General features: G+C 40.1%; 1 protein-coding gene across 4 annotated transcripts; it reads left to right on the top strand.

Annotated features, from left to right (window-relative positions):
• Positions 1–6,096: 6,096 nt before the first annotated feature.
• Positions 6,097–17,241, top strand: SNRNP27 (small nuclear ribonucleoprotein U4/U6.U5 subunit 27). Of its 4 annotated transcripts, XR_001601474.2 has the most exons (7): positions 6,097–6,211; positions 7,746–7,866; positions 9,289–9,401; positions 10,111–10,190; positions 15,253–15,317; positions 16,828–16,994; positions 17,087–17,241. XR_001601474.2 is itself a non-coding variant. In XM_060187137.1 (6 exons), exons 1-5 carry the CDS (start codon positions 6,178–6,180, stop codon positions 16,951–16,953), a joined length of 474 nt encoding a protein of 157 aa, XP_060043120.1. In that variant the 5' UTR covers positions 6,097–6,177; the 3' UTR covers positions 16,954–16,994; positions 17,087–17,241. The 4 variants fall into 4 exon arrangements, 3 of the variants coding, with proteins under 3 accessions (XP_060043120.1, XP_007521312.1, XP_060043119.1); XM_060187137.1 differs by lacking the exon at positions 15,253–15,317; XM_007521250.3 differs by having other exon boundaries at positions 16,828–17,241.
• The last annotated feature ends 7,765 nt before the right edge of the window (positions 17,242–25,006 follow it).

The raw sequence follows: 25,006 nt of genomic DNA, 5'->3' as shown, positions 1-25,006 counted from the left end.
TTTCTTCTAGCTTAGTGTTTGCATAGAGGAATGCCACTGACTTTTGAATGTTAACTTTGTAGCGTGACACCTTACTGTATTTCCTGATGATTTCCAAAAGCTTCTTGCTGGATTCCTTAGATTTTTCTGTGTATACAATCATGTCATCTGCAAATAGGGAGAGTTTGACTTCTTCTCTTCCAATCTGTATCCCTTTAATTTCTTGCTCCTGCCTGATTGCTATGGCAAGAACTTCCAACACTATGTTGAATAGTAATGGTGATAGTGGGCAGCCCTGTCTAGTACCTGATCTGAGGGGAAATGCTTCCAGTTTTGCACCATTGAGTATGATGTTGGCTGTAGGTTTGCTATATATAGACTCCACTATCTTGAGGAATTTTCCATCTATTCCCATTTTTTGTAGTGTTTTGATCATAAAGGGATGTTGTATTTTGTCAAAGTCCTTCTCTGCATCTGTTGATATGACCATGTGTTTTTTGGTCTTGCTTTTGTTGATGTGGTGGATCACATTGATTGATTAATGTATATTACACCAACCTTGCATGCCTGGGATAAACCCCACTTAGTCATGATGAACAATCTTTTTGATATACTGCTGTATCCGGTTGGCTAGAATTTTGTTCAATATTTTTGCATCTATGTTCATCAGAGATAATGGTCTGTAGTTTTCTTTTTTGGTTGTGTCCCTGTCTGCTTTTGGTATCAGAGTGATGTTGGCTTCATAGAAGCTGGCAGGGAGTATTCCAGTGTCTTCAGTCTTCTGGAAGACTTTTAAAAGTAGAGGTATTAGTTCTTCTTTGAAGGTTTTGTAGAATTCATTTGTAAAACCATCTGGTCCAGGACTTTTATTTTTGGGGAGATTTTTGATAACTGTTTCAATTTCATTAGCTGTGATGGGCCTGTTCATGTTATCCACTTCCTCTTTACTTAGTTTTGGAAGTTGGTAGGTATCTAGGAAATCGTCCAATTTTTCCAGGTTCTCTAGCTTGGTGGCATATCGTTGTTCATAGAAGCCTCGCATGATATGTTGAATTTCTGCGGTGTCTGTTGTGATATCTCCTCTTTCATTTATGATCTGGTTTACTTGGGTCTTCTCCTCTTTTTGTTTTGTGAGTCTGGCTAAAGGTTTGTCGATTTTGTTCACTCTTTCGAAGAACCAACATTTACTTTCATTGATCTTTTGTATGGTATTCTTATTCTCAATGTTATTGATTTCTGCCCTAACTTTAGTTATTTCTGTCATTCTAGTTGCTTTAGGGTTCCTTTGTTCTTCTTCTTCTAGGTCTTTAAGGTGTGCAGTGAGGCTATTTATTTGTGCTTTTTCTTGTTTCCTAATGTGTGCTTGTACAGCTATGAACTTCCCTCTCAGTACTGCCTTATCTGTGTCCCAAATATTTTGATAGCTTGTGTCTTCATTTTCATTGAAGTCTCAAAACATTTTGATTTCTTGATTTCCTCTTTGACCCAGAGGTTGTTAAGAAGTATACTGTTGAGCTTCCATATTTTGGGACTATTACTAATCTTTTGTTGATTGTTAAGCGTTAGTTTAATTCCACGGTGATCTGAGAAGATGCGTGGGATGATTTCAATGCTCTTGAATTTGCTGATGCTGTCCTTGTGTCCGAACATATGGTCTATCCTTGAGAATGACCCATGTGAATTTGAGTAAAACGTGTATGCCAGTTTCTTGGGATGAATGACTCTGAAAATGTTCAATAGTTCTAGTTTATCTATCTCTTCATGTAGCTCCCTTATGTCTTTATTGATTTTCTGCCTGGATGATCTGTCAAGTTGAGAGAGTGGGGTGTTGAAGTCCCCTACTATGACTGTGTTGCTGTTAATATATTGCTGTAGCTCTTTCAGTAGATGGCTTGATGTATTTAGATGGCTTCTCATTGGGTGCATAGATGTTAATAATTGTTATGTCCTCTTGATTGACTGATCCTCTGAGCATTAAGTAGTGTCCATTCCTATCTTTTTTAATCTTACCTATTTTAAAGTCTATCATGTCAGATATGAGAATAGCTGTTCCTGCCCTTTTTTGTGGTCCATTGGCTTGTATGATAGTTTTCCATCCTTTCACTTTAAGTCTGTGTTTGTCTTGTTGAGTTAGGTGGGTTTCCTGTAGACAGCATATTGTTGGGTTGTGTTTTCTGATCCATTTTCCTACTCTGTGTCTTTCAATAGATGAATTCAGGCCATTGACATTTATTGATGTCAAAGACTGAAGATATTTTAATGCCATTCTTGTAGAGTTTTAGAGTGTTCTGATATATGTCCTATTTATGATAGTCTGACTGTTTATAGAAGACCTTTCAGAACTTCTTTCAGGGCAGGCTTGGTGATAGTTGATTCCTTCAACTGTTGCTTGTCTGAGAAGGTTTTGATGCCTCCATTTAGTCTGAATGACAGTTTAGCAGGATATAGTATTCTTGGTTGAAAACCTTTCTCATTTAGCACTCAATAGATATCTTGCCATTCTCTTCTGGCCTGTAGTGTTTGCGTGGAGAAGTCTGCTGCTAATCTTATGGGTTTTCCTGTATAGGTGACTCTGTTTTTCTCTTGCAGCCTTCAGGGTCCTTTCTTTATCCTTATTCCTTTCCATTCTAAATATGATGTGTCTTGGTGTCTTTAAGTCTGGGTTAATTCTGTTTGGGACCCTCTGGGCTTCTTGAATCTTTATGTCTGATGTTGTCTAGACTAGAGAAGTTTTCAGCTATTATGGCCTGAAGAATGCTTTCTTCCTCTCTCTCTCTTTCTTCCTCTGGTAAGCCAATAATGCGTATATTGTTTCTTTTGAAGTCATAAGTCTCTGTTGTTGTTTTAATCTCTTTTTGAGATCTCTTCTTTTTTAGTTGTCTCTAATTTGTCCTCAATCTTGCTAATTCTGTCTTCAGCCTCACTGATTCTATTCTCTCTGCCCTCTACTGTTTTCTGGAGTTCATCTATTTTGTTTCCCTGTTCTGCTACTGTTTTAGCTTGTTTAGCTAGTTGTGTTCTTAGCTCAGCTATTTCAGCTTTCAACCTCGAGATAGTGTTTTCTTCCAGAGTTTCATTTGTTGTTCCTGTATTTCTCATTACAATTCTTTCAAACTCTTTACTCCTGTGATTATTTCCTTAGCTAATGTTTGAATGTTGAACTCGTTATTTTGTGCTTCACCCTTTGGGAGCTTTTAGCTGGACTGTTGTCCTGGTTAGTTTCTCCAGTATTTCTTCTTGTTGGTTTACCCATTTTATATATTATGTTATGAGTTCCCTTTATCAGTACTTTTCAAATTACTGATCACTATTTCCAGGATTGACTTGTGTCTAAGTAAGGTAATTAAAGGGTTCACAATGGTAGAAATTAACAGTTGTTTCAATAGTATTTTAATCCCTGAGTTGGAGCTCAGTGATTTAAAAGCCTCTTTTTTTTTTTTTTTTTTTCTTCTCTGTAGGCTACGGGAGCCTGAGGGCTTTTAAACTATAAATAGGCTTCTTAACTTAATCACTGACTCCTAACCAAGAGATAAGGAAGGGTGTGGCAGAGATAGTCCAGTGGTTATGCTAAGAGACTTTCACAGCCCCACAGCTATGCCACCGAGGTATAGGTCTTCTCAATTTCCTGGTTAGATCTCTGTCCCCCGGTGTCCCTCCCTGCCACTGCTCCAGATTCTGAGGGCAGCAGCAATGGAGATTCAGAGTTGCACTTGGTGAGTCTCTGGGGAGTCCTCTCCTCCCTTCAGCTTTCCCCTTGTTGATGGAACAGACTGGAGGTGGTGTCTCAACTGATAGACCGTCGGACTGTTACCAGCCACTTAGTCTCTCCCTAGGCTCCTCTCTGTCACCAGCCACATCTGTTTGCACTCACCGGTGATTTGGTGGGTTCCTTTAGTCGTTCTAGTCCTGTCTTGTTTCAGTTCCAGGTGGTCTCCTTTGGTATTCCTAGTTGATCCAGGAGAGGAGAGGAGAGAAACAGCTCTGCTGCTGCTCGTAGCCCCGCCTCTGGAAGTCTCTCTTTCTGTTTCTATTTCCACTTTTTAAAATTTATTTTGGATGGATACAGAGAACAATTTAGAGGGGAAGGGGGGATAGAGAGGGAGAGAAATGAACACCTGCAGCACAGCTTTACTTCCGGTGAAGCTTTCCCTGTGAAGGTGGGGACCAGGGGCTTGAAATACTGTTCATGGTAACGGGGGCTCAACTAGCTGTGCCACCACTGCCCCCGTAATTTCCATTTCTATTTCTCTGGCTTTCTATCTGAAAAAAATGGGCCTGCAGTGTTGAAACTCAAATAATGACCAAAAAGTGTGAGTACAAGTATAGCCCTTAACCTACCCTACTTGCCTTAAATTTCATTAAACTGACCTTTAGAAGAAAGTAATGTTAAACCATGTATTGAAAATAGAGACTTTACTTCCAAATATAATGGCACTAGATATGTAACTGCTAGCAACTAGGGAAGTAATTAGCTGATAAAAGTATAGGACTTGAATATGTGAGGCCCTGGTTCAATCCCAGCACCATATATGTTGGTTCCTTGCACTGGGGAGTTTGTGTTTTAATTTTTTTAAGTGTTGGATAATTTACACCCTAAGAGAAGATAACTTGACCAATGTGTGTGTCTCATAAAATGAGTGTATGCATGTGTGTGCGAGCGCAGTGGATAATTCTGAGTCCACAAGATAACTTACTTGGGAAGGCCCCTGGTTTACCATACACTTGACCCTTGCTCAAGCCCCTGCATGGAAATGAAGAGCATGGGACAAGGGAGAAAGTTTTGGTCTCTGTCTCTCCCTCTACCCTAGAAAGTCCTGAGAAAAATTTTAATTCTAAATCCATGGTCTTGAAGGAGGAAGAACTACTTCTATTTCTAGCTAAGAAACATTGGGTTGTGCCTTTAGGAAACTTATTTTACTCTGTATTAAAAAGAATGTAAAAAAAAAAAAAAAAGCTTTGTTGAATCAAGAAATTTTAGTGGAGTTATGAATGGTATTTGAAATGGAAAACAATTTGGAGAACTCTTGAGAAGTTTAGCTGGTGCAGAGGAAGAATAAGGTAGTAGATAAGAATTAAGTATGGGGAGTCAGGCGGTGGCTCAGCAGGTTAGGCGCAGGTGGCGCAAAGCACAAGGACCAGCATAAGGATCCCGGTTCGAGCCCCGGGCTCCCCACTTGCAGGGGAGTCGCTTCACAGGCGGTGAAGCAGGTCTGCAGGTGTCTGTCGTTCTCTTCCCCCTCTTTGTCTTCCCCTCCTTTCTCCATTTCTCTCTGTCCTATCCAACAACAATGACATCAATAACCATAACAATGTTAAACAACAAGGGCAACAAAAGGGAAAAATAAATAAATTTAAAAAAGAATTAAGTATGTCTGCAGTTATTTTGAAGATGGGAGGAACCAACACATTTAACTATTGGTAGGACTCAGTACAAAGAAAAATAATATAGGCATGAGAATCTCTTTGCATAACCATTTTGCTGCCTACCATTGGCCAAGTCAATTCCTTTTTTTTTTTTTTTTTGCCTCCAGGGTACCTGCACTATGAATCCACTTTTCCTGGAGGCCATTTTCCCCCCTCTTGTTGCCCTTGTTATTTAAAGTCAATACTTGCTAACACCTTATCAATTTCACAAGCCAAAGTGAGATGCCCACGAGGTGATGCAATGGATAAAGTATTGGACCAGTAGGTTCCTCAGATCTCAAGCAGCAAATGTGTCATGATGGTATAATGTGCATGTGTTCTCTTATCACCACCACCACCACCACCCCAAAACACACACACAGCCTCCAAGTATCAACAGTTAATCAAACTAAACAATCTTAAAACTTGCCTCTGAAGAGGCCAGACAGTGGCACACTTGGTAAAGAACATACTTTACAAAGAAAAAAGTGGGAAAGGGCAAGAATTAAGGTGCCGCGTATACGGCTTATTTCAGATATTTCTATCAAGCAGCACATTTAACATCCACTGTGGGTAGAGGATCAAGTGGGGCTGCAGGAATGTGGTCTCATGAGATGATGGGTGGGGCGGATGACGTGATTCTAGGCTGGGTCGTTGCAGCCTCCCTGCTTTGAAAGCCGGAACCTCTGGCAAGTCCTTGAGACGTTTTCCAGTCGGCGATGAAAGCTTAGTGCTCGCCTTCCCGGAAGTTGTTAGACAGTTGTTTCCGGGGCAGTGTGAGGTGGAAGACTACGAATGGGTCGCAGTCGTAGCCGCTCCCCACGGAGGGGTAAGTCCGTAGTAATCTGGAAGGGCTGGAGTTGGGACCGAGTCACGTCCCTTTTTCTTTTTTTCCCGTCTGAATGAGAGCGGGAAGCGGTGGGCTCGCTTCCCTTCACACTCTTGAGCCCCGCCGGTTGAAGAGCGGCCCCTGCCCCCTCTCCCACCGGGACTCAGCCTCACGCAGCAACTTTAGTTACATTTCTGCCGCGGGTTGGGGGGAAGTGGGGCGGGTAAAAGGAGACTGCGGTGACCTCGATTGATTTCTGGGTGGTCGTATGTATGTCCCCCAACTTCTAACTCTGAACTCCCGTTATACGACATGAGCTACCTTGAGAAACGGGTGTGAGGATCGGTGTCACCTTCCGTAGCATCCGCCTGTCACTCTGCCCGGCTCGTACGTGCTCGATGTTCTTTTCCTTCCCAGTTTACAATCGGGGGGATCAGAGTTTGCAATTTGCACCCAGGGAGCAGGGAGCTCACCTCGTAGTGTCTGTGGCCCCACTCCCCCCACCCCGGTGAATGGGCTGGTGGGGAACCGAGAGCATCAATCGGGGCGCCTCCTCGCCGCCCAGGCCGCTCCATCACCTTCCACTAGTCAAGATTTTCTTTCTTTTTAAAAACCCTTTTTATTTATTCCCTTTTGTTGCCCTTTTTGTTTATTGTTTTAATTATTGTTGTTATTGATGTCGTTGTTGGATAGGACAGAGAGAAATGGAGAGAGGAGGGGAAGACAGAGAGGGGCAGAGAAAGATAGACACCTGCAGACCTGCTTCACCGCCTGTGAAGCGACTCCCCTGCAGGTGGGGAGCCGGGGGCTCGAACCGGGATCCTCACGCCGGTCCTTGTGCTTTGCGCCACCTGCGCTTAACCCGCTGCGCTACCGTCCGACTCCCAGATCTTTTTTAAACTTTATTTTTATCTGATAGAACAGAAAAAAGCTGAGGGGGAGGGGGGAAGGAAAGAGACACCTGCAGCCCTACTTCACCACTCGTGAAGCTTTCTCCCTCCATGTGGGAACCGTGGGCTCAAACCTGGTTCCTTGTGCGTAGCCATACATGCACTTAACCAGGTGCACCACCACCTGGTCAAGATTTTCTTTTTTTTTAACTTTTTTTAAAAAAGTTTATTCCCTTTTGTTGCCCTAGTTGTTTTCTTGTTGTAGTCGTTGGATAGGACAGAGAGAAATGGAGAGAGGAGGGGAAGACAGAGGGGGAGAGAAAGACAGACACCTGCAAACTTGCTTCACCACCTGTGAAGCGACTCCCCTGCAGGTGGGGAGCCGGGGGCTCGAACCGGGATCCTTACGCCGGTCCGGTCCTTGTGCTTTACGCCACGTGCGCTTAACCCACTGCACTACCGCCCGACTCCCCCAAGATTTTCTTAAAACCCAAAAGATCTAGCGAGCCACGAGTGAAGCACTTCAATCATCCCTCTTTCGTAGAGAGTAAACACCGTATTTCGTCGCTGTAGTACCCAATAGCAAAGTGCAGAGTGGAAGTGGTCGGTGCTGGGTGGGGGTGACGCGGGGCCCTGTGTTGCAGAGCGTCGGCGGTCCCGGTCCACGTCCCGCGAGCGCGAGCGCCGGCGCCGGGAAAGGTCTCGGTCGCGCGAGAGAGAGCGGAGGAGGAGCCGCTCACGGTCCCCGCACCGGAGGCGCTCCAGGTAGGTGCAAGAAATGATCTCCAGTCACAACCCACGCTTCAAAGAAAGTCGCTGCTGCCCACAGCTGTTTCTGCTTTTTCACTTCCATACTATTGGATAGAGACAGAGAGAAATTGAGAGGGCTGGGTGAGATGGAGAGGGAGACAGACGGACCTGCAGCCCTGCTTCACCACTCCTGAAGCTTTCCCCCTGGGGGACCAGGGTCTTGAGCCTCAGTGCTTGTAATGGGAGCACGTAACCAGGTGCACCACCATCAGGCCCCCAATCACTTTTTTTTTTTAAACCGACTCTTAAGGGGATTTACAGTTTCATAAGATGTGGGGAGCTTAAGCCTAGCCATTTATTTATTTATTGGGTAGAGACAGTAGTCGAGAGGAAGGGGGAGATAAAGAGGAAGAGAAACAAAGACAGACACCTGCAGCCCTGCTTCACCCCTTGTAAAGCTTTCCTCCTGCAGGTGGGGACTGAGGGCTGGAACCTGGGCCTTTGCATATTGTAACATATGCACTCAGTCAGGTGCTGCCATCACCCTGCCCCAGAACCAGCCTTTTCTGTACCTGATTGCCATTTGTAAAATAGGCTTAATAGGGGGCCAGTGGCAGTGCACCTGGGTGCATGCACACATTTCAGTGCTCAACCACTTGGGTTCCACCCTTTGAACCCCACTTGCAGGGGAAAAGCTCTACAAGGGGTGAAGTTCTTAGAGCTGCAGGTATCTCCATCTCCTCTATCTTCCCCCGTCTCTAGATTGTTCTGTCTCTGTCCAATAATAAATTAAAAAAATATTTTTTTAAGCAGGGTAGAACACTAAGTAGTATTCCTTGAGTAAATGAGAAGTAATGCGTGCTATCTCCTCAGCCTCCACAGCCCTTTCATACTTTTTTTAAACATATTTTTATGAGAGAGACTAAAACACACCATGTGGTGCCAGTAATCAAACCTTGGGTCTCAGGCTCCCAAGTTCCGTGTTCTGCGTTCTGCTGCTTGAATTGTCATCCCAGGTCTTGATCCTTTTTTTTTTTTTTTTAATATTTATTTATTCCCTTTTGTTGCCCTTGTTTCTTCTCTTGATTTTTAATAAATGTTAATTGCTATTTAATTTTTGTACATAATTGTTAGAAACTATTTCATCACATTTTTCTACCTCGCAAGCAATTTTTTAACCCTAGCTATTTTGAATCAGTAAAACCAGTGTGTGTGTGTGTGTGTGTGTGTGTGTGTGTGTGTGTGTGTGTGTGTGTGTGTATTTTACGCAGATCCTTAGCAGAACCTTCTTTATCATTCTGCTTTGGAGAATGGCTCCTGGTTTTCTGGAGTTTGACTTGCTCAGCTTTTTACTTTCAGGCGCGCATGCATATCTGTGCTTAATTGACGTAAGTTACTGGTTTGCCTGTTTCTGACATTTTATTTACTCAATATTAGGTCTCCAAGACGACATAGATCCACATCTCCTTCCCCTTCTCGACTAAAAGAAAGAAGGGATGAAGAAAAGAAAGAAACAAAAGAAGTAAAAAGCAAAGAACGACAGATTACTGGTAATGTGATTAGATAAATAACCTGAAGAAGTATATGACCTTGTTTAGATAACTTCAATCATTATATAAAAGGATAATTTTTAACATTTAATTATTTCTTACAGTATTATTGTACATGGTTTTTAAGACTTCCGTCTTAATTTTGTATTTATTTTTTTGTGTGTGCTCCAGATATAGGAAGAAAAGTTTAAAACATCAGTGTTCTTCTTTGAAAATATCTTTAGACGGCTCCCCACCTGCAGGGGAGTCGCTTCACAGGCGGTGAAGCAGGTCTGCAGGTGTCTTTCTCTCCCCCCCTCTGTATCTTCCCCTACTCTCTCCATTTCTCTCTGTCCTATCCAACAATGCCGACATCAATAATAACTACAACAATAAAACAACAAGGACAACAAAACTGAATAAATAAATATAAAAAAATTTAAATCTTTAAAAATATATATATCTTTAGAGCTAGTGCCTTACCTGATAGTAAAAGTGATCTTTCATAAAGACGTTAAGTAGTCTAATCTAGTATAGAACAGAGACCATATTCCCTCCCTGTCCCATAAATTACATTCTGTCCAAATTAAAGAATTTTTTTTCTTGAGATTCAGGTCTTTAGCTACTTGTATATGCATTGCAGGTGTAATGGAGTGACTATTTACTGTGTAGCCACTTCTGTTTTCATATACATAAGATGATGTTGTTTTTAAAATCACTGTTTTTACAGAAGAAGACTTAGAAGGCAAAACAGAGGAAGAAATAGAAATGATGAAGTTAATGGGATTTGCCTCCTTTGACTCCACAAAAGTAAGTAAAACAGACATGAATTAAACCATTATGACTGTCTCAGGTTTTTTACTTGAGGTGGCCAATATTTCTGGTAACTTTTTTTTTCTCTTTCTCCCTTTCTTTTTAAAGAAAAAGATAAAAGGAGAGTTATCAAATCACCATTCCACTATTGTGGAGCTTCCACTGGTGTTATATGTGTTGAGCTTCCACTGGCATTATATGTGTTTCAGGGGAGTGAGTGTGGGTGGGGTCCCAAACTCTGGTCCTAGTTTATAGTAAAGTGTGCAGTCTACCAGATAAACTATCTCTCTCTCTTTTTTTTTTTCACTTAGTTTTTGTTTTTGTAGTATTACTGCTACTAGTAATTTCTTCCATTTATTTATATAAGCTTATGTAGTTATAAGATTACAACTGTCTGAAGAATTTTGAGAACATAGAGAAGGAAACAGTAAGTTGCTATTGGAATTGAGTAGGTGTTAGTAGGATGTGTGGATTTTACCTTTTTTGGGGGGGGATTAATGTTTTACAGTTGATAGTAAATACAATAGTTTGTACATGCACAACATTTCTCATTTTTCTACACAACAATACAACCCGCACTGTATCTTCCCCTCCTCTCTCCATTTCTCTCTGTCCTATCCAACAATGCCGACATCAATAATAACTACAACAATAAAACAACAAGGAAAACAAAAGGGAATAAATAAATATAAAAAAATTTTAAATCTTTAAAAATATATATATCTTTAGAGCTAGTGCCTTACCTGATAGTAAAAGTGATCTTTCATAAAGACGTTAAGTAGTCTAATCTAGTATAGAACAGAGACCATATTCCCTCCCTATTCCAGGACCTGAACTCTTCCCTCCCCACCCACCCCAGAGTCTTCTACTTTAGTGCAATAAGCCAACTCCAGTCCAAGTTCTGCTTAGTGTTTTCTCTTTTGATCTTGCTTTTCAACTTCTGCCTGTGAATGAGATCATCCCATATTCATCCTTCCGGGTTTTTTTTAATATTTATTTCCTTTTGTTGCCCTTATTTTTTTATTGTTGTAGTTATTATTGTTCTTGTTATTGATGTTGTTGTTAGGACAGAGAGAAATGGAGAGAGGAGGGGAAGACAGAGGGGAAGAGAAAGACACCTGCAGACCTGCCCGTGAAGCAGCTCCTCTGCAGGTGGGGAGCCGGGGGCTCCCATGGGATCCTTACCTGGGCCCTTGCACTTTGCACCACCTGAGCTTAACCTGCTGCCCTACCGCACAACTCCCCATCCTTCTGTTTGTAACATGATTTCTTCAAGCTCCATCCAAGATGAGATGAAAATGGTGAAATCACCCTTTTTACTCTGAAAATGTCCAATGGTTCTAGTTTATCTATCTTTTCATTTAGCTTCCTCCTTTCTCTACTGATTATCTGCCTGGATGATCTGTCAAGTTGAGAGAGTGGGGTGTTGAAGTCCCCTACTATGACTGTGTTGCTGTTATTACATTGCTGCAGGTCTTTCAGTAGATGTTTGATGTATTTAGATGGCCTCTCCTTGGGTGCAAAGATATTGATAATCATTAAGTCCTCTTGATTGATTGACCCTTTGAGCACTAATATTCATCCCTCTCTTTTTTAATTTTATTGATTTTAAGGTCTGTCATATCAGATATGAGAATAGCTGTTCCTGCCCTTCTTATTTATTTATTTGTGGACCATTAGCTTGTATGTTAGTTTTCCATCCTTTCACTTTGAGTCTGTGTATGTCTTGATGAGTTAGGTGAGATTCCTGCAGACAACATATGGCTGGGTAATGTTTTCTGATCCATCTTCCTATTCTGTCTTTTAATAGGTGAGTTCAGGCCATTGACATTTATCAATATTATAGATTAAAGATATTTTAATGCCATTATTGTAGATTTTTAGAGTGTTCTGATATGTGGCATGTTTATGGTGATCTGATTGTTTATAGAAGACCTTTCAGAACTTCTTTCAGGGCAGGCTTAGTGATAGTTGATTCCTTCAGCTGTTACCTGTCTGAGAAGGTTTTGATGCCTCCCTCTAGTCTGAATGACAGTCTAGCAGGATACAGTATTCTTGGTTGAAAGCCTTTCTTATTGAGCACTCGATAGATATCTTGCCTGTAGTATCTTCTCTTCTGGCCTGTAGTGTTTGTGTGGAGAAATCTGCTGCTAATCTTAAGGGTTTTATTCTGTAAGTCTACCTTTGGGGGGGGCTTTTAGCTGGACTTTTATCCTAGTTCATTTCTCCAATATTTCTTCTTGGTCTAACCATTATTATAGTGCATTATGAGGTCCCTTTCTCAGTAGTTTTTAGTCCAGTGATCAGTCTTTCCTGGATTGACTTGTGTCTAAGTAAGGTACTTAAAGAGTTCACAGTTGTGGAAATTAACAGTTGTTTCAATATTATCTCAGTTCCCGGGTTGAAGCACAGTGCCTATTAAAAGCCTCTTTTGTTCTTTTTCTTCCCTGTAGGCTATGGTAGCCTGAGGGCTTTTTACCTATAAGTAGGTGTTTTACTTAATCTTTCACTGCTGACCAAGAGATAAAGCAGGGTGAGGGAGAGATGATACAGTGGTTATGCAAAGAGACTCCCACACCCCAAGGATCCAAAGCTCCAAGCTCAGTTCAGATTCTCTGCCAAGCTGGGCAGCACTGCTGGGCCCTGTGAGTTTCTAAACAAGTCCTATTTATAGTCTGTAGGTTCTGAGGCAATTATTCACCATGTTCTCATCAGGAGAACAATGTGGAAAGGCTCCCACTGTACAGTCCCACTGCTAGACCACTAGGGTGTAGATCTTCTGAGTTTTCTGGTCAGTTCTCTTCTCCCCCAGTTGTCAGCACAGGGCCTCCCCCTTGCTGCTCCAGCCTCTGAGGACAGTTGCCATGGAGACTCACAATTGCACTTAGTGAGTCTTAGGGGAGTCCTCTCCTCCCTTCAGCCATCTTTTTGTTGGTAAAACAGACTGGAGGTGGTGCCTCAACTGGCAAACTGCCAGGCTATTACCAGCCGCTCAGGCTCGGGAGTAGATACAGGCTTTAGCCCCAGGAATCTCTTCGTAGGCTCTTCTCTGTCCACGAGCCACATGTGTTTTCACTCACCAGTGACTTGGTGAGTTTCCAAAGTAGTCCCAGTCTCATCTTGTTGCAGTCTCAGGTGATCTTTGATATTCCTTGTTCTTTAGAGAAGTTTCTCAACTGGATAGAGCTGGAGATCTGGGGAGAGTTGTGGTCTCTCGATGTTCTGGTGATCTGGTGGGTTCCTGGAGTAGTAGTTCTAGTCCTGTCTTGTGGTCCCTGGTGGTCTCCTTTAATATTCCTAGTTCAAATTAGATCTTTTTAAATAAATTACTTATTTATTTATTTATTGTCACCAGGGTTATTGCTAGGGCTCTGTGCTTACACTACAAATCCACCACTTTTTGTGACCATTTTTCTTTTTTTCTTTCTATTTTATTGCATAGGATAGAGAAATTGAGAGGAAAGGGCCCTTTGAGTTAGATTGTAAAAGGCCAGTAGAAGTAATGAGATCAAGAAAAGGGTACAGATCATTTGAAGAAAAGTGAAAAGTTCATGAAAATGCCATGCAGGGATAGGCAGGTGGGAGAAATAGCACAGCAACTTATGAGACAGGCTTCCATACCTGAAGACCAGATGTCCCAAGTTCAGTCTCCAGCACCACTAGGAAAAAAGGGGAAAAAAAAAAAAAAAAAAAAAGCCCTGTATAAGCAGAAGGAGCCTATTGTGTTGGGCATGATAGTGTTAACTAAGAAAGCTACGGGAAGGGGGAGTACTGTGAAAAAGAAGTTAAAATTCAGTTCCCAGGTAACAACACTGAACTAAATACAAACCTCATAACACAAAAAAAGAGGACAGATAAGGAATGAATGTTGTCTAGCTTTGAAATGGAGAAAGAAAAGGGAAAAGGGAGGAATGATGGAAAGAGAAAATAATAACATACATATATGCCTATAAGTATACACATATATCTATTTATTTTCAGAGAGAAAGAGACCAGAATTTCCTTTGTACATTGGGCTCCTGAGTCAAACCTGGGTTGCATACATGGCAAAGCGTTACATCATCTAAATGTACTGTTTTGCTGGCCTGTGGAAAAAAAAAAATTTAGGGGCCATGTGGTGGCACACCTGGTTGAGTGCACATGTTAATGGTCCACAAGGACCCAGGTTCAAGCCCCCAGTCCCCACCTGCAGGGGAATGCTTTGCAAGTGGTGAAGCAGTGTTGCAGGTGTCTGTCTGTCTGTATCACCCCTTTTCCTCTCAATTTCTGTCTGTCTCTATTCAGTAAAGAAAGTTAAAAAATTTTTTTTTTAATTTAAGCATTCTTTTCTAGAATTTTTTTTTTTTTTTCCTACCAGAGCAATGCTCAACTCTGGCTTATGGTGGTGCTCTGAATTGAACTTGGGACTTGGAGCCTCAGACAGAAAGTTGTGAGGGTTTATTGTTTGTTTTGTTTTTGTTTGTATGTTTTGCATAACCACTAAGCTATTTTCCCAGTCCTCTTTTCTAAAAAAAATAATATGAAAAGTAGTCTACTTCTTCTTGTATGTCTTTGAGTTGTTAAAGACATGGAGTATTTTGGGGTGTTATAGGAGGTTCTAATTGATGTGATTGTGTAGAAATGACATTTTAACAAAATTACTGTGAGGAGGCATTACTGGTTTGAATTGAGAAAATTAAGAATGGCTTTGTGGTGGCATACCTGGTTGAGCGCTCGTGTTACCATGCACAAAGACCCAGGTTTGAGGATACATCATGAATTGAAGATCTGCAGGTCTCCTCCTCTTTCTCCCTCCCTTCCCCCTTCCTCCCCCTACCATTCCCTGTCTCAGTTTCTCTCTTATCAAATAAAAAGAAAAAGAAAGAAAGAAGAAAAAAAAAAAAAAGCCACCAGGAGCAGTGGATTTGTAGGGCCATCACCTAGCCCCAGAGATAACCCTGGTGGCAATAAATTTAAAAAAGAAAGGAAAAGGATGGGTTTGTGTTTTTACACATGACTTTGTGAATAAAGAGTTATAATACTTGTGGCTTTATGTTCTATATTTTTTGCTTTTCTCCAGGGGAAAAAGGTGGATGGCTCTGTAAATGCTTATGCTATAAATGTGTCTCAAAAAAGAAAGTACAGGTATGTATAGTCTGCATTAGTCTGAACTAAGGACATGTTTGTTCCATGCTTGAGAATTTATTAGGGGTTGATGGTGTTCTTCGAAAATGTGTCCGTTTCCTACATAGTTTCTTGTTTCAGCAGTTTTCATACTGGCCCTGTCTTAGTTTAGTAGTCCTTGCTACTAATCTGGTGTGTTAAACTAAACCTCAGTTTACACGTCATCTGAAAACCATTATAGAGAAGGTAGTTAGGGTGGGGGTAGGTAACATAATGGTTATGCAAACAGAGTCTCTGCTTAAAGCTCCAAAGTCCCAGGTTTAATCCCCCACACCACCATAACCCAGAGATGAGCAGTGCTCTGGTTAAAAAAAAAAAAAAAAAATGAAAAGAGCTGCAGATCTTTAAGCAGCATAATTGCTAGGCTTTGATTTCATAAAATCTTGAGTTTAAAACAGACCCTTCTTAAATTATTTGCCTTGATTACCTAAGGATTTCATCTTTAAATGAAATCCTTAGATAGTCTTCTGTTAAGTATAGTCACTTCTTAAAATATTTACTTATTTATTTATTTATTTATTCCCTTTTGTTGCCCTTGTTATTTTTTATTGTTGTAGTTACTATTGTTGTCATCGTCATTGTTGGATAGGACAGAGAAAAAAATGGAGAGAGGAGGGGAAGACAGAGAGAGGGAGAGAAAGACAGACACCTGCAGACTTGCTTCACCGCCTGTGAAGCGACTTCCCTGCAGGTGGGGAGCTGCGGGGTCAAACCAGGATCCTTAAGATGGTCGTTGTGCTTTGCGTCATATGCGCTTAACCTGCTGCGCTACCATCCGACTCCCTATTAGCCTCTTAAGTTATGAAGCAGGTGCCTCTCTTTTTCTCTCTATCCTTCTCTCAGTTTCTCTCTGTTCTATCAAGTTAACAAAATAAAAATAAAAAACCAAATAAGGTTTTATTGAGAGACTAGTACAATGTGCAATTGCTTTTACTTAAGGGTAGCTATTATGGACTTCTGTTTCCTTAAATTAGGTGTTTGGTGTTATCAAAAAAAAAAAAAAGAATTATTATCTGGGACTTTAAAATTTTTTTATTTTATTTACTTACTTATTTTACCAGAGCACTGCTCAGCTTTGGCTTAATGGTGGTGCAGGGGATTGAACCTGGGACTTCGAGCCTCAGCCATGCGAGTCTCTTTGCATAATCATTATGCTGTCTTCCCCTGCCCAAGGGGTTTTTTAAGACTAAAAAATCTTTCTAAATGATTTTGAAAGTGTATTTCCATACTTCTATTATCATTTTAAAAACATCTAAAATGCACTGGATTATTTTTAAAGTGAAATAATCTCTTGTTAATTGAAGAACCTCAAGTGCTTTTTACTCTAGACTTTCCCATTATAAAGGTGAGTTATAGGCTTAATTTCTGAAGCATGTAATTATTTCCTTTATAAGAGGAAACCAGAATAATCTATTGAGTTTTGCAGATTGAGAATTTCTTTTCTAATAAGGTTTTTCTTTCCTCATCATAGGCAGTACATGAATCGAAAAGGAGGATTCAACAGACCTTTGGATTTCATTGCATGAATACTGCAATGTTAAGGAATGTTTTTTACCCTCATCTTGATCAGAAGAGTGGATCTTGTATTTGTATTTAATAGCCATCAAAAACAGGATCACAGTTCTTCTTCCTTGTAAAGTAAGACAATTTTATTTATGATGTGTGCAGTTCACTTATTGAATACCTAGCCTCAAAAGAAAAAGGTTAAATACTGCATTCTTTTCTTTTAGGAAATGCTATTTGGGGCAATCATCAACACAATTGTTTTGTCTATTATTCCTGTGGAAGTTGTCTGTTTTCCTCTTGGATGCTCATTAGGACTTTTTTAAACATATAAAGTAATTTGGATGTAAGTTTCCCAAATAAAGCAATATTTCTACCCTTTTGTATTTGATAAATATTTTTATTATTTAGATAAGAGAAATTCTCTGCACATTTTTATACAGAAGATTTATATATTGTGACTTTAAAATCATGACTCTTAGAAGTTTTAAAATTAGAATGAAAAACCTTACTAGATTTTCTACATTTTTTAGATGGTTTTTTTCCTCCCCATTTTTTGAGAGAAATTAAAGAATGAAATACCAAAATCACCTCCAATCTATTCTGTAGAATAATGTTCATATTTTTGGGTATGTCTTTCTAAGCACCTATGTTACATATTTCTCTCTCTTTTTTTTTTTTTTTCCTCCACCAGGATTTTCACTGGGGCTCAGTGCTGGCACTATAAATCCACCTCTCCTGGCAACCATTTTTTCCTTTTTTTTCCTCCTGTTTTATTGAATAGGACAAAGAGAAGTTGAAAATGAGAGAGGAGGGGGAAATAAAGAGGGGGAAAGATAGACACCTGTAGACCTGCTTCATCTGTCATGAATCCTTCCCCCACACTTGCTTCCCCCTGGAAAGATCAGAGTATATATGCTGTTCTTTTTAAATATATATATATATATATATATATATATATACATATATATATATATATATATATATATATATATACACATATTTTAATATCTTCACATTTGGAGAGTTAACCTCTTAGTAACTACTTGGTTGTACCCTAATTTTTAAACTAATGCTTTATTAATTAAGTCCTGATGAACATTGTTTTTTTTTTCCATGACTTGCTGTTACAATTAAAACTGTGAAGCAGTGACCCTGAGTATATATCTTATTGCACTGTAAAATTATTTCCTCTGGTTCCAGATGTGGCATTGCTGGGTGAGGTAAAGGGGAGTGTGCATGTTTTAAGACTTTTGACATATATATGGCCAGAGGCTAGTTGCACATACAGCATACTGGTGTGTGTGTGTGTGTGTGTGTGTGTGTGTGTGTGTGTGAATGTATATTTCTTCTGTGAAGTGCTATATATGTGCACGAATACTGGGTTTAATATTTTCTTTAAAGTTTCTAATCTGATGGTAAAATACTTGAAACCAATGGTTTAAATTTAGCTTCTAGGGAGAATAAGCAATTTTAAAATGTAATATATATATATATATATATATATATATATATATATATATATATATATATATTTGTGTGTGTGTATATATATATATATATATTTGTGTGTGTATATATATATATATATATATTCCTCCTGTGAAATGCTAATTCTAAATCTTGGATCCCTTTGTCTTTTCACAAGCTTTTCTTTATCCTCTTGAAGGAAGCTCTTTCTATGTGCAGTTAATATTATTTATTCTTTTTCTTATCACTGAAATTTGAGGATCTGTGGTTAGGTTTTTAAGGTTTGGGGCTTTATTTTTTGAGTGAATAATACAAAATTCATGCAGTATGACTCAGAACACAGTTCACATATTAAATTTAAGAATGCATAAGTATATATTTTGTTAACTCAGGTGTAAATTCTACATGGTATTTTGTACTTATCCTTTTTTCATCTGTTATTACATCTTATGTATGTTGTTTCTTTTTTAATGTTTTTTATTGTTTTTATTTTTATTGATGATGTCATTGTTGGATAGGACAGAGAGAAATGGAGAGAGGAGGGGAAGACAGAGAGGGGAAGAGATAAGACACCTGCAGACCTGCTTCACTGCCTGTGAAGAGACTCGCCTGCAGGTGGGGAGCCGGGGGCTCAAACCAGTCCTTGCCCTTTGTGCCACGTGCATTTAACCTGCTGCGCTACTGCCCAACTCCCTGGATGTTGTTTTTTATTAGTGCGTGTAATATTGCCTCCGGTTTGAGGACAGCAATTTTAGTTTATTGAAGGATGGACTATAATTTATTTTGACTAATACCCCATTCATAATAATTATTTAAGTTTTTTCTAACTTTTGCTGTTTAAACATGCTATATCCCCCTGCATATGCATGGTTTGAAAAAAAAATTTACTTATCTATTACTGAGAGAAAAGGTGAGGAGAGAAAGAGAACCAGAATATCAGTCTGGCACAGGCAATGTCAGGAATTAAACTTAGGGGGGCACCAGGCAGTGGTGTACTGGGTTAAGCGCACATACTATTATGCACAAGGACCAGGGTTTGAGCCTCTGCTCCCCATCTGCAGGGAAGATGCTTCACAAGTGGTGAAGCTGATCTGCAGGTGTCTCTCTTTTTCTCTCACTCTATTTTTCCCTCCCCTCTCAATTTCTCTCTGTCCCATCAAATGAAAAACAGGAAAGGAAAAGAAAGGAAAAAATATCTGCCTGGAGCAGTGTATTCGTAATGCTGGCACCAAGCCGCAACAATAACCTTGGTGGCAATAGAGAGAGAAAAAAAAAGAAACTAAACTGCATCTGGTGCTTGAGAGTCTAACCAACACTGTGCCTTTTCCTAGGCTGCTATATACATTATTTTATGAAGTTTTCTAACAAGATAGTTTTAATTATTGTTACATGTAAGATCTAACCACTTGTTCACTTCCTTAAAAGCTTTCCTGGCCAGTAGTAGTTTTTGGTAAAGGGAAGAATAATGGGCAGTGGATAGAGCACATTGGTTTCCATAGCCCTTATAAGACAGAGCAGGTATTTACATCTTCATGACTCAGATAAAGCTGTTCAGATTGTGAAGGCAGAAATCACTGGCCTTTATACTACCTACACCCATCAGTGCTTTTTTTTTTTTTAAGATTTATTTATTTTCCCTTTTGTTGCCCTTGTTTTATTGTTGTTGTTATTGATGTTGTCGTCGTTGGATAGGACAGAGAGAAATGGAGAGAGAAGGGGAAGACGTGGGGAGAGAAAGATAAGACACCTGCAGACCTGCTTCACTGCCTGTGAAGCAACTCCCCTGCAGTTGGTAAGCTGGGGGCTCGAACCAGGATCCTTGCACTTTGCGCCATATACACTTAACTATCGCCTGACTCCCCCATCAGTGCTTTAATACTTGTGTGCTATATTAGTTTGTACAATTTGTAGCCCTCTTTTGCAATGGTTCCTACCACCTGGCAGTTGCATTGCTTTGAGGTTTTTGTCAGTTGAGTTATATGTCCACAATTCCACCTATCCAGAATGCTGTGAATCTAAGCTATTATTTTTTTTTTAAAGATTTTATTTATTTATGAGAAAGATAGGAGGAGAGAGAAAGAACCAGACATCACTCTGGCACATGTGCTGCTGGGGATCAAACTCGGGACCTCATGCTTAAGAGTCCAAAGCTTTACCACTGCGCCACCTCCTGGCCCACGTTAACCATTATTTCTAACTATGTTTACTTATTTATTTGTGCTACCAGGGTTACTACTGAGGCTTAGTTGCTTGCATGACTTCACCATTCCCAGCAGATTGTTGTTGCTGTTGCTATTAGGGGTTGAGAAGTAGAGAGAGACGGGAGGAGAAACACCTCTAGTACTACTCTACCACTTATAAAATGCTCCTTTTGCTTCTGGAGATGAGGTGCTTACACCTTGGTCCTTTTGCGTGGTAACATGTCTGCTCTACCAGGTGCGCCACCACCTCTGACCACATTAATATATGCTGAATGAAAATAGACACCTGGAGCACTTCTTTACTACTTGGGAAGCACTTAACTAGGCGTGCCAACACCCCCTATTCTGGACATTTTCACATAAATGGAGTAACAATATGTAACTTTTGGTGTTTGACTTTTCTTTCTTTCTTTTTTTGACATAAAGGTTTTGTTTTTTTTTAATTTGTCTATTTTGAGATAACCTTAGTTTACAAAACTATAAATGTTTTACACACCTGTTTAGTGCATGACACTACCCCATACCCACCGCCAAAGTACTAATATCCCTTTGCCTAAGTCCCTTTGGTATTTCTTGTAAAGCTGGTGTAGATTTCTTGAGCTGTTAACCTGAAAAGCTCTTCATCACTCTTCAAACTCAATTGATATAAGCTAACAAATTAGAATATACATATGTAATTTTAAGGCTAAAATCGTTGTGAATAGCAAGTCTTTTCCATTCATTACTTTGAATAATCCTACCAGTCCTTTCTAGCCTGTAGTTTCAGTTGAAAAATCAGCTGACAATTTTACAAGACTTCCCATATAGGTGTTTGCATTTTTCTAGCAGTCTTTGAATTTTTCATTACCTTTGATCTTTGCAATTTTTTTTTATTAGATAGAGACAGAAAAAAGGGAGGGTTCTAGAGAGCTAAGGAGACAGAGAGACAGACACCTGAAGCCCTGCTTCACCACTTGTGAAGCTTTCTCCAAGCATGTGGGGACAAGGGGCTTGAACCTGTGCACTGAAATGTGAGCACTTAACAATTGCGCCACTGCCTGGGCCCCACTTTTACTGAATTTACTAGCTCAATTTCTGCAATCTATCTCTTGACTTCTGTTTTGACTTTTTTTTTTAATATTTATTTTTCCCTTTTGTTGCCTTTTTTTTTTTTTCCATTGTTGTAGTTGTTATTGATGTTGTCGTTGCTGGATAGGACAGGGAAATGGAGAGAGGAGGGGAAGACGGGGAGAGAGAGATAGACCTGCAGACCTGCTTCACCGCCTGTGAAGTGACTCCCCTGCAGGTGGGGAGCTGGGGGCTCAAACTGGGATCCTTACGCTGGTCCTTGCGCTTTGTGCCACGTGCGCTTAACCTGCTGCGCTACCGCCTGACTCCCTTTTTTTTTAACTAGGGCAGTGCTCAACTTTGATTTATGTTAACACTGATGATTGAACCTTAGACTTTGGACTCTCAGACGTAAGAATTTATATAACACTGTGGTATCTCCTGCACCTATATTAACTCTCATACTTTCACTAACGTTAAATTTTCTCATATTGAACTCCTTGGCTAGACAACCTGTAGGATCGTGATTTCACTGTCCTTTTTAGAAGGTTTACATAGTTCTGTTGAATTGAGGTTATTTCTTCCAGTTGCAGCCTTGGTTCAGTAGTGTGTGTAATTCCGTCTCTCTTCACTCACATTTGTTTGTTTTGCTACTCTATGAGTACCTGGCTCCAGGGGTCTTTGAACCTGAGTCGCAATCAAAATCTTTCATTTTCCATTGCTAACTCTGTGTAAGAGTTTTAAGGATCGATAATGTAGCACATGGAAGTACTTTATGCCTTGATATCTCAGAGTAATCTATAGATATGTGGCCATGTATCGTTTGATAAAGGCATACATTCAGAAAGTTATACCTGCTAAGAAGGACATGACTGAATTTTACTGACTGCTGTGTGGACAAAGTTTTGTGTGCATTGTGTACACAAATACCAGGTATTTACAAAGCAGTATTATTTTTTTAAACATTTTTTCCTTTATTGGGAATTAATGTTTTACAGTAAGTACAATAGTTTGTACATGCATAACATTTCTCAGTTTTCCACATAACAATGCAACCCCTACTAGGCCTTCTGCCATCCTTTTCCAGGACCTGTACTCTGCCCCCCACCCACTCCAAAGTCTTTTACTTTGGTGCAATATACCAATTCCAGTCCAGGTTCACAAAACAGTATTTTTTAAAAGTTTTAAAAACTTAATATCAGTATTTAAGTATTTAAAATAGCCACATAAGAGGGGACTGATTTTTTTTTAATTTATTTATTCATGAGGAAGAGACAGAATTAGGGAGAGAACCAGAGCATCACTCTGGCACATGTGATGCCGAGGATTGAACTCAAGACTCTCATGCTTGAGAGTCCAGTACCTTAGTCATTGTGCTACCGTCCAGGCCCTTGCAGAGAATTGATATTATTGAAGAAAACAAAAAACTATATTCCTGAATTCTACACTTCAAAGAACAGAATTACTCAGAACCTTATAGAAAAACAAAACAACCTGGTTGAGCACACATGTTATAGTGCACAGGGACCCAAGTTCGAGCCCCTGCTCCCCACCTGCAGGGGGAAAGCTTTTGCAAGTGGTGAAGCAGTGCTGCAGGTCTCTCTCCCTCTCTGTCACCCCCTTCCCTCTCAATTTCTGGCTGTCTTTATCTTATAAATAAATAAGAAGATAAAAAATAAAAATAAATTATCAAAAAAGAAAAAATTCATGCAGCAGGGAAAGTTGCTTAGAGGCAGACTGCAAGACTTGAATGCATGAAGCCTAGAATTTGATCCCTGGCACTATATACCTGGGCAGTCCTCTGGTCAGTCTGAGTCAAATATCAAAATATTTTTCTTAAAAAGAATCAAATGGGGTCGGGCAGTAGTGCAACAGGTTATGCATACATGGTGCAAAGCGCAAGGATGGGAAAGGATCCTGGTTCCAGCCCCCAGCTCCCCACCTAAAGGAGGGTCCCTTCACAAGCAGTGAAACAAGTCTGCAGTCTATCTTTCTCTCCCTCCCCGTCTTCCCTCCTCTCTCCATTTCTCTCTGTCCTATCCGACAGTGACATCAATAACAACAACAACAATAATATCCACAACAATGATAAAACAATAAGGGCAACAAAATGGGAAAAAAAAATAGCCTCTAGGAGCAGTGGATAGCACCGAGCCCCAGCAATAACCCTAGAGGCAAAAAAAAAAAAAAAAAAAAAAATCAGAAATGAGTTTGATTCCATGGTTTTAGAATAAAATCTAAGGACTGTAATAGTTGCCTTCCAAAACAGTGAATTTACTAAATTTACTTAACAGGCATCTGTCAGAACTCCAATAGCGTTTAATGAAATAGCAGTTAGTGAACTTGGCAGTCAGCATTGGCTTTTGATTAACCACCTTGGCCCACCTATTGTATAAGCCCCTCACAGGAAGACACTGGAACTTAACTTCCTAAAAGATGAAGATTCAAAGCACAAGGACTGGCATAAGGATCCCAGTTCGAGCCCCCAGCTCCCCACCCGCAGGGGAGTCGCTTCACAGGCGGTGAAGCAGGTCTGCAGGTGTCTCTCTTTCTCTCCCCTTTTCTGTTTCCCCCTCCTCTCTCCATTTCTCTCTGTCCTATCCAACAACAATGACATCAATAACCACAACAATGTTAAACAATAAGGGCAACAAAAGGGAAAATAAATAAATATTTTAAAAAATTTTAAAAGATGAAGATTGTCTAATCAGTGTATTTTGTGTCTTTGTGCTTCTGTTTCCCAGTTATGTTAGTGAATCATGATACCTACCCAAAGATAGAAAATTCTGTCACCCATTTTATGCTATTAAATTTTTATTTATTTATTTATTCTTAGGTAGAGACAAATTGCGAGGAGATGGGGGAGATAAAAAGTGAAAGAGAGGGTAGGGTAGATAGCCTAATAACCAAAGAGACTGTCATGCCTGAGGCTCCAAAGTCCAGGCACAATCCCCCATACTACCATAAGCCAGAGCTGGTAAGTGCTCTGGTTAAAAAAAAAAAGAGAGAGATTGAAGGAAATAGATACCTGTAGCCTTGTTTCACCACTCCTGAAGCTTTCCCCCCTGCAGGTAGGGACCAGGGGCTTTGAACCTGGGTCCTTGTGCACTGTAAATGTGTGCAGTTAATCAGGTGCACCACCACTTGGCCTTGATTTTTTAATTTTAATATTCTGGTCATAAAACTCAGGGAAAAAATTCTGATATTCCCAGTTTTTATTTTTGGAGCTGTGCCTAGAGTGCTTTTGTGACTCTAGATGTTGAGATCGCCATTTTTGTTTTGCTTTAGAAATTTCAGTTGTGGTCCGCGAGGTGGTGCAGTGGATAAAGCATTGGACTCTCAAGCGTGAGGTCCTGAGCTCAAACCCCAGTAGCAAATGTGATGTCTGATTCTTTCTCTCTCTCTCCTATCATTTCTCACGAATAAATA

The sequence above is a fragment of the Erinaceus europaeus genome, chromosome 3 (assembly GCF_950295315.1).
Source record: "Erinaceus europaeus chromosome 3, mEriEur2.1, whole genome shotgun sequence".
Classification (NCBI taxonomy): Eukaryota; Metazoa; Chordata; class Mammalia; order Eulipotyphla; family Erinaceidae; genus Erinaceus; species Erinaceus europaeus.
Note: the sequence above shows the minus strand (reverse complement) of the source record. Positions and strands in the feature narration are given on the sequence as shown.